This window comes from Schistosoma haematobium, chromosome 2 (assembly GCF_000699445.3).
Source record: "Schistosoma haematobium chromosome 2, whole genome shotgun sequence".
NCBI lineage: Eukaryota > Metazoa > Platyhelminthes > Trematoda > Strigeidida > Schistosomatidae > Schistosoma > Schistosoma haematobium.
In genome coordinates this window covers 38,867,935-38,882,952 of record NC_067197.1, presented here as the reverse complement: position 1 = coordinate 38,882,952, position 15,018 = coordinate 38,867,935, and the positions used below count along the sequence as shown (strand labels likewise).

At 32.9% G+C, this 15,018-nt stretch overlaps 1 protein-coding gene across 2 annotated transcripts; it reads right to left on the bottom strand.

Moving 5' to 3' along the window:
- Positions 1-1,952: 1,952 nt before the first annotated feature.
- On the bottom strand, positions 1,953-14,502 carry MS3_00006922 (uncharacterized protein). 2 transcript variants are annotated; one of them, XM_012937847.2, is made up of 6 exons: positions 14,388-14,502; positions 8,237-8,582; positions 7,197-7,456; positions 6,385-6,457; positions 4,130-4,833; positions 1,953-2,473 (listed from the first exon to the last, which is right to left on the bottom strand). In XM_012937847.2, the coding sequence occupies exons 2-6, from the start codon at positions 8,554-8,556 to the stop codon at positions 2,289-2,291; spliced, it is 1,542 nt and encodes a 513-aa protein (XP_012793301.1). In that variant the 5' UTR covers positions 8,557-8,582; positions 14,388-14,502; the 3' UTR covers positions 1,953-2,288. The 2 variants fall into 2 exon arrangements, with proteins under 2 accessions (XP_012793301.1, XP_051068352.1); XM_051215162.1 differs by having other exon boundaries at positions 4,130-4,752.
- Positions 14,503-15,018: the final 516 nt, after the last annotated feature.

Below are 15,018 nucleotides of genomic sequence, written 5' to 3'. Positions count from 1 at the left end.
ATAATAATAATTATTATTATTAACCTATAATGGTAGATATTCAGATGGATTCCGTTAACATCAGAAAATATTATTGTAAAAGTACATTTTATATAAACTAGATAAGATTTCTTAACACAAATTTGAAGGTTATTTCATGGATATGATTAAAAGGAAACTAAAAAAACAATTTCAAACATTTAAAGTTACTTCAAAGATTCAATTTGAGATTTTTGTTTAAATAGATCAGCAAGACTAAATTATTATCAGAATGGGTTTTGTGGAGATTTTAGAAATTTCACAGATTGAAATCATGAGTCAATTGAAGCTAGACCATTATGGAAAACCTGGAAGCACTGGACGGCCGTTTCGTCCTAGTATGGGACTCCTCGGCAGTGCACATCCACGATTCCGCACCTCGCGAGATTCGAACCCAGGACCTATCAGTCTCGCGCCATGCGCTTAACCAACTGAACCACTGAGAATTTGTGTTAATATTCGTTAACGATCACATAACAACTAGTCTCAGTTATATGATTTTTGTGTATATTTTCTTGCGAAAAATTGTAAACATAGGAGTTTAAACAAGTCGAATGTTAGAGAGTTGTTTACCTTAGGTAATAATAGATGGTTGGTCACTACCATCAATTTATTGAAATTACACCATCGGTACCTGGTTCAGTAGTATAAAGGTCAAGTGTTCGTGCGCGAGTCTGGAAGTCATGATTTCGACTGTCTGTAATACATTTGGCAACGTACACAGTTGAAGACATCCACTAACACCAGTTCCTGATTTAAACTCTATATATTATCCTAGAACTGTAAACTGCACAATTCTGACCTCACTATGTCATGTGAACAATTAGGTTATTTAAAGAAAATATTCAATATTAATTCGTGTCTAATTAGATTACTATCTTTTTTTCAATCCATTTATACACCGGTTAATATCGCATGTCGAGATAGGAGATGGTTATTCATAGATAATACATATTCCAATCACCTTATTCATATCAGAAGGGGTTTTTATAAATATTATAGTAATTTTAATAGTTAAGACCATAAGTCAGTCAGTAACAACGTAGAACTTCGTACGTACGTACATCAGTTCGAGTTGCCATACCACATTAGCACAGAGATGCAGTTGTCGATTCAAATCCCGTAGTGGTAGAGGTAATAAGAGTATAAGCAGTAATCGGGAAGATTAGTGTTTGGAGATGTTATTTAAAGAGTATAATCCAGTGAAATAAATTTGGAAAGAGGAAAAAAGGGACATGAAGTATTCAGAAGATTAGAATTTGGGAGAACACAGAGAGTGGATGCATCTGCGCCATTGCAAACGATTTTGAGCCATGTCATTCAGGGTCTCTAACCATCGGTTGCTATCATCTCGTGGTCCCCAACCAGGTAGTCTACACCTAACAACATGACTCAGTTCACTTGTCAGTGACTTCATGGACTTGTGCCATGTTTTGGTTTGGCCACCCCTAGCTTTCTTCCAACCTACTCCTATACCACTGAACATCGCACGTCGAGGTAGTCGGTGGTTGGGCATACGTAACACGTGTCCCAGCCATCTCAACTGATGAAGTTTCACTACTTCATCAATGGATTTGCCATCCTTACCTAGTACACGTTTCCTAACAACTGCGTTACTTACTCGATGGTCCCAGGATATACGAGCAATGTTTCGAAGAAACCTATGATCAAATACTAGTAACCTACGTATATCCTCTACTCTTACCGGCCATGTTTCACTTGAGACTAGACCACCATAGAAAACCTGGAAACACTGGATGGCCATTTCGTCCTATTATGGAACTTCTCAATAGATTCAACCGATTTAATGTATCTGCCTAACATTTTATGTTTCTAACCCAAAATTGAATCATTCACTTCTCATTATCAACAATAGTTAATAATAATGACAACAATATCATTTATATAAATCAATCTCTTATTTATATTCTATGCACAAAAGTAATAATAATGAAAAGTTACAAAATAAATAGAAAAATAAATAAGTAAATGTTTACAAAATAAACCATCAAACTATTTGATAATAGTAATAATAAAACAGGTAAAACTTTGAGATGAACATTTGAATATAGAACTCTATATATAAACTATTGTAAACTATCACTTAATAGAATGATACAATGTGATTTTCAAATTGATCTTCACTTTCAAAAGTTGAGATCATGAGTCAATTGAAATTGCTACAATCTCCACAAAACCCCTTCGCATAGTGATCTTTACTTATTGATAGATTAAATGAGTACCGATAAATGGTAGGATAAGAGATCTAGTTAATGTAATGGATGAATAATTGTCAATAAAAGTGTTTGACTTTTTTGAAATAATTCTTGTAATTCATGAATAGTAAATTTAATTGAATCAATTTTATTTACTTGAATAATTTCATCACCAATAGATATTTGATTCGTTGGATTATTTTGAATGAATCGTTCTGATAAACGAGTAATACGATAACCTGTGAAAAAAATGAACAATATAATTAAGCAATAGTTCATTATTATAATGATTCTAATGATTAGCATAACATATTAACAACCACCATTAAAAACATAGATATACTGGATAACCTTTTCGTTCCGGTGTAGGTCTCCTCAGGAGTGACCATCCACTACCCTACATAGAGGGAGTGAACAAAGAACATTCGATCTTGTATTCAAACGCTTAATCTCTAGACCATTGAATCAGCAAAATGGTTTCATTGTTTGAAATCAATCGGTTCATGATTTCAATGAAATTAAACAACCTCTACAACCTATTATTGATAAAAATTTAACTTATTTTTGTTCACATGTTTGAGCCACACTTATCATAAGTAGGTTAGTGATTGTACCTGTTTACTTAAATAAAAGTAAATGAAATAAAAATCACTAAGTCCCCAAATGCCCTGGTACGGCCAAAAGTGGGGAGAGTCCGCTCTCCCTTCCGAAATGCTCTCATGTGGCCACGCGTATATAGCCTCTGTCAGGGAAGTCCTACTCACTGCTTTCTCGTGGCGAGGGTGTTGTTTACAAAAATGAGAGGACAAAAAGCGAATGTCCGGCGCTTTAACCGGATTGGTGGACACGGAGAGTTCACCTAGGGGAGTTGGAAAACCCTGATTCCAAACCAATGGTGCACATGGACTCCAGTATCCTGAGAGGACTAATGGCGTATGAACCAATCGTTGTTCGCCGGCTACCATGGGAATGCATCTCCTTACAAAGCTCCACTGCCTGGTGGATCAGACCTTCAGGTCGAAGACTCCAGGTGTGGCTCCCTAAGAAAACCACCTCCTTCGGTTTTGGGACCCGAGCAGTATCACAGCCCTCACACAAATCAAATGAGATTTGTGTGGCGCATATGTATTTGGTGCCTCCTTGTACCAATATCTGTGTTAAAATAAATAATAAGAAGAATAAGTTGTTTGAAATATAGTAAAAATTGTAGGTGCTTGAATCGGTTGAAATATTATGATTATAAACCATTAGTGCTCTAAACATATATACAATCATCACATGGTAATGAAAAAATTTCTAAGTTTAAGCCGCCTATTTACTCTTAAGTGAGTCAAAACAGATAATAAATATAATAAAAGAACATCTCAAAATGAATAAATACGACTATTACAAAACGTCTGATTCAAGAATGAAATGCATATCAATTAATACATTTGCCAATGAACTAAAAGTTTTATATTCTAAGTTTTTACTTCATTGTTCAAACAGTAGAATGTAAAAAGAAATACAAAAACTATGATCTAATCTTTACAAACCAAATAATTTAACTATTAAGCCAACACTTGTAGAATGTATTATGCCTAATCTGATATTAGGTGTACATTAGTTTAAGCTATCGAAATGATCCAAAATATCTGACATTAGATTTCAACTGTTTTAGGAATTTTTCTGAGATTCTTAATTCTTAAACACAATGAAATGAAACTATTGTCATTTTTCAGTCAGTATCCATGAATTCAGTGAACATAATCTGACAAGTAAAGAGACAAATCCAGATAATAACATATATTGTCAATTAAGAGATTTGACTAACAATAAAATCTACACTTTGATTGATAGGAGAGAAACAAAAAAAGATATGCTAATCACTAACACTAAGAAAAACATCATCTCACCTTGTTCAGATTTGATCACGAATAAACCGAATGGTTCATTTAAATCAGGTCTTTTCAATGTTACAAATCGTGATAAAACAGTGTTATTCTGTGAATTAAGACTGTTATGAATGTTTTCTTTTACTAGATCATTTACTTCAACTGATTGTGTGGATAAAGAAGTATCAATATGGTGTTCATCAAATTGAACAGGATCAGAACTTGTATAATGGTCATTTATATTTGAATTATTTAAGGCAGTTGCCAAATTTGGATTAGAATATCGTAATACATTACATAAACTACTTAATGTTCGACGTGCTGATCGTCTAATTACTTTAAATAGATCAGAACGTTCTAATTTTGACTCTAGAATTGTATCTTTTACATTTAAATTCTTATTGTTTTGTTCAATATCTAATTGTTTCACTTTTAAACTTCCAGTACTACTACGACGTGTAGATCGTTTTGTTATATCAATACTCCATCGGCTACGTCTTTTTAAAGAAACAGTTTGTTTTTTCAAACTAGATTGTGATGATGATAAACAAGAATTGGTGTTGAGAGAATTCATTGACGCATAATCACTTGTGGGGATTTGATTGATTGAAAAATTTAGTGAATGTTCTGACAATTGGTCGTTTCTATTGATTTTTTGAATAGAAAAAAAGAGAATACCTGATTGAAAACATCTAACTGAATGGGGAATAAATGTAATATGACATCTGCTTAAATGTAAATTACGAAATTAAAATCCATGGTAAAACCTAGATGAAAAAATTGTTTCCATCAGATGAATAATCACTAAGTGTTCGAATAGTGGACATCTTTTTCTTTTTTGTATCCGTGCAACAATCAGGGATTAGTGGGTTAGTAGTTAAGGCATTCAATTTTCATCCTTTACGGGTCCAAGTCCGCCTACATCAGTTTGACAAACCGAGTAGCCCTCACATATATGTGACTCAAAACTGACTACATGAATCTGCATACATTAGTTGAGTTAAATCATCAATACTTAACAATCGGTCAGTTAAAAGTTCAGAAATAATGTAAAACTTGGCACATATGTTCATCAGACCCTGTTATTGCACTTCGAATCAGTGCAGTTAACAACATACAAAGTAAAATTGTCCGAATATAAGTGATATTTATGACAGAATACTAATAAGAATTCCGAGTATATATAAGAGTTGTAACATACGATTCAAACTTAATATTGAGGGTAAGAAAAATTATGAATTAATTTGTTTTATTTCATCTAATCTACAAAAAATAATTATGATTTTTGCATGAATTTCTGTCAGGCAATGACATTACTCTCAAAATGCTTCAGTCAAATAAACAATAACTCAAACTAATGAATGCTATACCATCAGTTTGATAGCCCCTAATCTTTTCTGACTTATTTATACACAAACCATCAATACATGTCAGGACATACTAAGGTTATTCGTGCGTAAAACACATTTCAGATACCTAGGTCAATAAGGGTTAAAATCTTTACTAATATTGGATTAAATCAAGGACACACACTTCTCTTGGATTAGGATTCGGTGTTTTTACACTTAAACTTTAGTCATTTTATGAAGTAACAATCTGTCGGATCATGTCAGTAACTGGTACACACGATTATGCAGTTTCTTTATTATTATTATTATTGTCATTATTATAATTATTACTCTTATTATCATCAAATACTACTTGGTAACACCAGGTCGATCAATTTTTCCTAGATACATTGGTAAAAAGAAAAATCAGACACAGTAAATCCTGTAAAAAGTGATTATAACAAGTTATTTTATGAACAGACTATCTTTTTTTTTATTGATTACTATTGTCAATAGTAGACGTAATTCTGATATTCGTTAAATCAAATAACAAACAAATCCCTATATGATTGTACATTAGAATGAGGTTTTGTGGAGATTGTGGTAACTTAATAATTGAATTCATGAGTCTATTTAAGCTAGATCACCATTGAAAACTTGGAAGCACTGTACATGGATGCGCACTACTGAGGAGCCCTATACCAGGACGAAACAGCCGTCTAATGCTTCCAAATTTTTAGTGGTGGTCTAGCTTAAATCGACTCATGAATTCAGCTATTTGATTATACATACCTTAAACAAAATGAATTCTGAAGTGTTCGCATAAATAGTTTCTTTGGGAACCCCTCAGTATATTTTACATGTACTAACTGACTGAGTTAAAATTACCCTTCTAAGATCGGGAATTTCTCAATGTAACACAAAAAATGATATCACCAATAGACTTACCTATTCGATAGATCCACATCCGGTGGTATACAGGAATGCTCTATATTCTGTCGCTTTGCTGGTGTGGATTTATCTATCACAAATTCAAATATGATTAAACAACAATTTTTATATATCACAATTGTAAACTAAAATAACTTGGTGAATGTATTCAGCCTAGAAAAGAATTAAATAAACACAAGTTTTTTTTAATTTCAGAACCTTTTTCAAATAAATAACGCAGCTTATATCTGACTGCCATTATATTTGTAATCACTGAGTCATTTGAGTTTCAACTATAAAGTTCTAGTTTTGCATCCGTCTCCAGTGACGTTGATTTCGACAGTCGCTATAGTATAACTGTTTACATAGGAGTTTGGAGATTATGTAGAAAAGTTTACAGATTACGGTACAACTACGAAGTTGTTAGCTATGAATGACATTTCGTAGATAATTTAATGAGTCTCAGTACAAACAACTTTGAGATAATATAGGTAAGCTTGAAAAATCTATTTTGTTTCCAAAAAATGGCATACGATCCAGCTGATCGATTCTTTTATCAGGTGTCTTTATGGTTTGAGGACGGAGAAAACTATCAACAGCCTAGAAGAATATGTTCGAAATTTTAACTTTATATCCATTGTGACACCATAAATTTTAAGCTATATATAATTTACGCAAACCAACTTTTCCTTCGACTGGCCCGAAAATGGACTGAAATACCTCAATTTCACCATTACAGTCTTATTCGTTAATGATTCTGTCGAGAGAAAAAAACAATCTATTGATCAATCCTAACAGGATAATTTTCAAAATGAGTTTGAATATCTTACCATTACTCCAACTTAAATCTGTGAATCTTGGTGATTTTGTCAATGAAACACCATCTGTACTAACTCTTCTTTGTATATCTGGATTAGGACATATTTTTATTGTTTGACAAGAACATGAATCAGTTGGTGATGATACAACCGAACGACTATGTACAACCTTTTTTGATTCAGTTGCATCACAGTTAGTTGTCCTCCAACAATTAACATCATCAGTAATTGAACTATTACAAGGATTCTGTTCATTTCTCATGGACGTATTTCTAAAAATGAAATATATATACATATAAATACTTAATATTTGGATATTAGAAACAACCATAGCAACTATAATCGATACATAATTACGGGTTATATAAATGTAGACATAAATAGTGTTCTTATTCAATCCGTTTTTTAGTTTTCGTTAAATTATTACATTGGAAACTATATTCTAACGAACATACTGTTCACTTAACTAACATATATCATATATATACTTTCTAACCTGTCATTAAATTCATGTATTATGAGATTAAATACATGTATGTAGTCACTGTGATTTATATATGATTTTAAAACCCAATATCATATTAAAATGTTTTTTGTTAAAATAATAAATGACCTAATGGTCTAGAGATTAAGCCTTAGTGTGCGAGACCGGAGGTTCTTGATTCGAATTACACGTACGAAGTCTTGGATGCACACTGCTGAAGAGTTTCGTATTAGGATGAAACGGTCTTCCAGTGCTTGTAGGTTTGCAGTGCTTGTCTAGTTTAGAGCGACTCATGATTACAACTGTGCAAATGTAGAAAAAAAACATTTATGACATTTGAACAAGTCTATCTATTCATTTTTGAATAATAATGAAGCAATAGTTTTCATGATTAGATCCTATATCTTTTAATCACTGTATCTGTAAGATACAAACCCTCCTTTCACCTATTTTAGTTCGATTATACCAGGAATCGAACTCAAAACCTTCAATCTCATAGAAGACGTTTAATACCCAAATAACCACACATTAGAGTAGAAATTCACATTACCAATACCAATACACTTACAACTCAGATATATCTTGATTGCGTAATACATGCTTTGCTTTAATTGGTTGTCTTGTAGTTGGCATAATTGTGTTCAGTAATATTTGTCCATTTTTCATTGTTTTCAATTTCTCTTGTAATTTATTATTCTCTTTTTTTTGTTGTTCAATTAGTGATATGGAATTTTTTTTTAAAAATTTATTAGAATTATAATTTTTCATTATGATAGTTGAATTCTCATTTTCAAATTTTGTTCCTAATTTAATAAATTCTTTATGTATATGTTGTACACCCATACGTGGATATAATGGACGATGATATAACATATTTGATTCATTCATTTGTTTCAAAGGATTTTCTGATTAAACTATGAAAAATGGATTATATGAAATCATTGTTAATTTGTTACCAAGTAGACTAAATAGAGTAAAACATTGAAAATTTTGATAAGTGTAAAGTACTTTTACAAGACTGGCACTATTCTAATCCTGTACTCATCCTGGATGGTGAGCAAATAGAAGTAGTCGAGAAGTTCGTGTATCTAGGTAGCTACATAAGTGCTCGTGGTAGTGTGTGATGAGATCAGTTCGCGTATAATGAGCGGCTTATGCAAATCTGGACCATCTTTGGCGCTTTCGTGTTGTTAGTCTGGTTATAAAAGGTCGGATCTACAACGCGTCGGTGAGAGCAGTTTTGCTCTATGCTTGTGAAACCTGGCCTCCGAGTTGAGGACGTTAGACGACTCTCTGTGTTCGATCATCGCTGTCTCCGAAGGATTGCTGACATCCAGTGGATACACCATGTTAGTAATGCAGAGGTTCGGCATCGTGTGTTCGGGCACAGAGACGATATATATTGTACCAAAATATAATATTGAATAAAGCCATTAATAATAATAATAATTCATTTGGTTTCACTGTCTTGAAACATCGACTTCGGTGGCTTGGACATGTTCTACGAACGTCGTTCCAGAGAATTCCACGTCGTGCATTATTTGCCGACACTAGGACTGGTTGGAAAAAGCGGAGAGGTGGTCAGTGCATGACATGGTGTCGTGGTATGAAAGGACACTGTACAGGACTGACTCTTGTTGCTCCTTCACGAATCCCTGGTTGGGGTCCTAGAGGTGGTGCAACACAGTGGCTAGAGACGTTATCAGATATGGCTCAAAATAGAAGCCAGTGGCGATCCTGCTGTAACCTTCTTTTACTTTCTTCATGAAAAGTGACCGTAACTTCTTAACTGGGAAAATTATTTCTGGTTGTACCTTTCTGTGCCCTTCCCCCCACCACTATTATTATTTCACTACCATACACTAATTTTTGTTCGTTATTGTTCTTTTTTTACATGCGCCTTACATTCTTTATCTCTTCCCATTCTCATTATTATTGTGTGGGGCATATGTATCTGGTGCCCCATTGTACCAATATTTATGTTCAAACAAATAAATCATAATAAAAAATTGTAGAATAGGTAAAGTAATCTGTGAACATTATTATTCATTAATTGATATTTGTCATGAATCTATCAGGATTTTTTTTATCATTTATTTAAACACACAAAGATTGGTACAAGGTGTGAGAGCTGGAATACTGTCCGGGAGCCTAAACTGAAGCAGGTGGTTTCCTTCGGGAGTCACTCCCTGAGTCCCTTACCTAGAGGTTTAATCCACAAGGAAGTGGAGGAACGGTGGGAGACGCAGTTCCATGGTAGCCGGTGACCAACAATAGGTTTATGTGCCACTTGTTCCCTCAGGATATATGTGCATCATTGGTTTGGAATCAGAGTTTTCCAACTCCCCTAGGTGATTTGTCCGTATCCACCGATCCTGTTAAAGCGCCGGACATTCGCTTTTTGTCCTCTCAATTTCTTAAGCAACACCACCATTGAGAGAAGGCGGTGAGTAGGACTTCCCTAGTAGTGATAGAGGTAAATGTGTGTCGGAGGTGGGATTCGAATCCATGTCCATACCATGAACTAGAACTTGAGTCTGGTGTCACATTAATAGCCAACAAGATTTTGATAGATGTTTCGTACTAGTATGGGTCACAGACGAGTTCATCAAGGATAAAACATAAGATCTTCAAATTGGCAGTAAGTCTAACGATTATGTTTTCAGAGTTATAAACTAACGATAATCACTAAAACTCTTCAAATTTGAATAAATAACAATTAGAATTCCTAATAGTAACTATACTATCATGAGGGTATAATCATATTTTAAATAAAATTGTAAAATCTTTAAGAATCAACTGTAACAAATATTTGAACTTAATGGATTAAAACCATGAACAATATAACACAAAATATAAAATTATTTTGATTAACCTCAAATGCAAAATGATGTAATATGAATTAGTTCAGATCAAGAGATTTGAACTTGTCAACTAAATGGAAACCTTCATATTATTGATGAACAATATGGATTTGTATTAGAATGAATGATTAATGACTATCAAGGAAATACCTAGGTCGGTATTGTTTGGCTTGTATCTTCCCATTGAGGTTTAAGACTACAACTGATCAGTCTGTTATTGGCATATGTGCATACTGTGCGTACGCCTCGATATTACCTTAATTCACAAGCTTTTTGTAAGCAATGATGGATAGTGGCTAGCAGTGGAATCCAGGACGCACGTCTCGTCCTATTTGGGACTCGTCAGCTGGCTATTAGGACTCAGTAGCTGAGTGAATAACGCGATGGCGTTTGAAGCGAATGGTACTGGGTTCGAGTCCCAGATTGAACATCAACCCTGAGATGATGATTCCCAAATAGGACGAGACGCGCGTCCTGGATTCCACTGCTAGCCACTATCAATACCTAAGTCGGTTATACTAATATCGTTTTTTTAAGACAAGAATCCCAACGGAAAACTTTTTACACTGATCCAGAAAGCCATTCACTCGTCCAACAGGTGTGATGTTTATATCATGATTTAATAAACGTTGAAATTATCTTGTTATTGATAATAAAGACTAAATTTTGAAGTCTTTTGCCAATATCCATAATTCGCTTATATTGAAGGTCTACTTCTAATAAGTCACAGTTATTAGCCAACATTGTTTATCTGTTTTTATTACTATCGCAAGTGATTAATACTCATTCTTATAAACTGTTTCTATAACAGTTTTATTACTGATCAATTATTTGTATTATGTATATAACATGTCAACCCACAGAAATGTTTCAATAAAATTGAAAATAGCCATAATACAATGAATGAACTGTTTAATTTAACGGTTAAAGTATGTAGGTTTCTCTGTGTTTTTTCTAGACTAAAATATAACTAGTTACTTGAAGATAGCGGTTAAATTGTGATATTCATGTTTAAATTATATTTATATTAGGTGATAATATCAGGGATTAACTGATTACAGAAGGTCAATGATGACTTTAATAGGTAATTAAGGATTAAATTAAACGGGATCTTGACAACTAAACAAATGTACTTATGAGTTTAGTTATTAGTTGATGAAAGAACTTTTTCTTCAAAGGTCATAAAAATAACGACAGTTAATGGATTCAAGTATTCATTTCGACCGAAAGTTGTTTTAAGTGTTATGATCAATATGAAAATGATTCATCACTGAGTAGTTACAAATGTCCCGTTTAAATAATCTATCTTATGCAATTTTATTGGTCATGTTGAAATGTATCTAACACACTAAATATCTATGTTTGAATCCTCGATAATTGAGGGTGGTTGGAAAGAAATACTGGTTCTAGATTTATTGCCTACTGCAACTCATCAATAAGATGTATAAGAAATCTGACAGGAACCATACCTTACTGATTAGTTTCAACGAAACTTATCTGAAGACTACTTCAAACTTCATAACATTAGGTCGAATATTATCTTGATAGTAATTTAAATACATAAAAATTCACCAATTAAATAACGTAATTTTTTGTTGTAAGAGTAATATTAATTAGATTTAGGATTGATTGGTAGTGAGCGGCCTATGTTCCTTCACGAGGAGTAACAGGCGTAAGTAAGTAAGTAATTGATTGGTACTCGATTGTACAGTGTATTGACATTCGTAATTCATCTAGTGGAAATGGAACCTGTAAATGGAAATATTGATTAACAGACAAATATCAAGTATAAATATGTAGTTTACTCATGCATAATCCGACCGGTTGCATGAACATTGAATACTTATTCACTATGTGTTTCCCTAATCCTAACCAGTGGTCATATATTTGTTTTTATAAACTTTCAATGGTATCCGTTTTTATTTTTGGTTCTTCTTTAATTATATCAGCAGACCATATAGTACTCATTCGATAACTAAGAGCTTTTATTAGATCTCTGTTGTACCGTAACGACATAAAGTTAATGAAATGTACATACTATCCTATACTATTCTGGTGGGTGATTAATTAATTTATTTATTTGAACACATAAATATTGGTACAAGAGGGCACCAAATATGTATGCGCCACACATTTTCATTGTCATTACATTTGTGTGTGAGTTGTGATACTGCTCGGGTGCCCAAACCGAAGCAGGTGGTTTTCTTAGGAGGCCACACCCCGAGCCTTCGACCTGAAGGTGTGATCCACCAGGCAGTGGAGCATCGTAAGGAGATGCAGTCCCATGGTAGCCGGTGACCAACAATTGGTTCATACGCCATTTGTTCCCGCAGGATGCTAGAGTCCATGTGCACCATTGATTTGGGATTCTGTTAAAGCGCCGGACATTCGCTTTTCGTCCTCTCAATTTCGTAAATAACACCCGTGGTACGAGGGGGCAGTGAGTAGGACTTCCCTGACAGAGGCTGTATACGCGTGGCCGTGTGAGAGCATTTCGAGAGTAAGGGCGGGCCCACCCCACTCTCGGTCATACCAGGGCATTTGGGGGCGGTGGGTGATTAAGAAGGAATTTAGACAGGAAAAGTATCTGAAAAGTGCAATATGAATCCCCATAGCTTTTTATCACAACAATATATACAACTTTCAAATAGGAACTGATAAAGAAGTTATTTAAACTATTTAAAAAAAATGTTTTAAAAGTGAAGAAACGATTGTCATCTCTATTAACATAGTAAACTTAACAAGCTGTCCAATATGAGATCAAATATCTGGATAGAAATGATGTAGACAGTAATAAAAATTAAACTTTAACAGTACATTCAGAATTTTTGTTTAAAATAATCAAATAACTACCCTTTCATAATTTCAGATCCTTAAACACTCTATGATACTACTTTATTGACCTTCAACATTTCTATTCTTACTATAACATGATTGAACAGAATTTTAACCTCGATATTATTAAAGTATGTTATTTGAAATTGTGATAATTGTTTACTATTATAAGTAATATAATTTTAATAGTTTAAACGATTACAAACAATTCTGATGATGATAATAATAATACTAAAACATGTTTTACGGATTATCTAAGGATTAAGGAAAGAACATCGTGTTGTTTATTGATTTATTACTGTTCTAAGGATTATTATGTTTACAATGTTGTCAAGTAAACAAGTGATTAGTAACCAGTTAAATCGAGTCATACTTTAATCGAATTAAAATAGATAGATTATCCTGAGTGATATCTATATAGGATTATGTGGACATCAGGAATAAGTACGAATGAAACAGATTGTGAGGTTAATATTAATAATGAATAAATTTTGAACAAGTGAGAGTTAATGTAGAAATATTAGTGATTAGATGTCAGCTCAGTTGTCTGAATGTTAATCACTTGTCAGTAAACTTGAAGGTCTTTAAATTTCTAACGGGCTGTGAGTTAGTTTCCAAAAAATCCTGTACTAGGACTAAACAACTCTTTAGTCCTTTTTTTTGTTTCAATGTTTGTTTCACTGAAATAAGTTCAAAATGTGAAAATCCAAGCTGAAGATTTGTTGGCTAATTTAAATGCACCTCATTCTATCGGTTTCATCAAGCCGAATGGTTGAATATTATTAATAAACGTATATATTCTTATTACTTATATAAATATTAAGGGAAATATATCCCATGTTAGCCTCATCTATCATTCAATCTATATTGTTCAAAATCACCAACAGCATTCAACTTTTGAGAAATATCAAGTAAAGATATTAAAGTCTAGAAACTTTTATGATACAATGATAAAGGAAAAAAATTGCTTCACCTAATTTCTATCAAATATAAAATTGAATCTAATTTCGGTCAACTTACTTTCTTATTTTGTACGGAATAACTATAAATCCAATAAAATATACAGTATTTAATAAATCCGCGTAAATGTAACAGTATTATTATCAATTAGGCAATTCTAAACGGACTGTGTAATTTTAATGTCAGAAATGAGTAACCTCGATATATATATAGCAGATTAAAAGTGATTTTCTTATTGGTCAATATTATATTTCTATAGTAAAGTGGAAAGGGGAGGAGATGAGGAATGAAATTTTTTATTTGTAGAATTAATCTGATTGGTTGAATAGAAGTCATGTTCTAAATTATAAGAATTTGTAACATGTAAATGGTAATTTAAGAGATAATTTACTCAGGGTGGTGCAAATAATAGAACTAGAAGATAGAATAAGAAACAAATAGCGGATTGGAGACTAATATAGAGAACTTGACATTCATAAAACATGGACCTATCCAAATGAATTTATAATAATCTTCCTAATTTGAACAATTTATAAAATATTGAAAAAATTACTTGTTTATGACCATTTGGGATTTTGGGAACAAAACAATTATATCCAGTTGGTTGTTGATATGGTTACAATGTAGATTATCGTTTATTTAGTTACTAGCAGTTCATTTTATGTATTTATTTAGCGGAATAACCATTACC

Bases quoted from the DNA above. Each gene is read 5' to 3' on its own strand.
- MS3_00006922 (XM_012937847.2), bottom strand. From the start codon at position 8,556: ATGAATGAATCAAATATGTTATATCATCGTCCATTATATCCACGTATG. The intron at 7,457-8,236 runs GTAAGTGTATTG...TTTCATTTTTAG, and splicing joins AATCAAGATATATCTGAGTT to AAATACGTCCATGAGAAATG. The intron at 6,458-7,196 runs GTAAGATATTCA...AATTTGTGATAG, and splicing joins AGATTTAAGTTGGAGTAATG to ATAAATCCACACCAGCAAAG.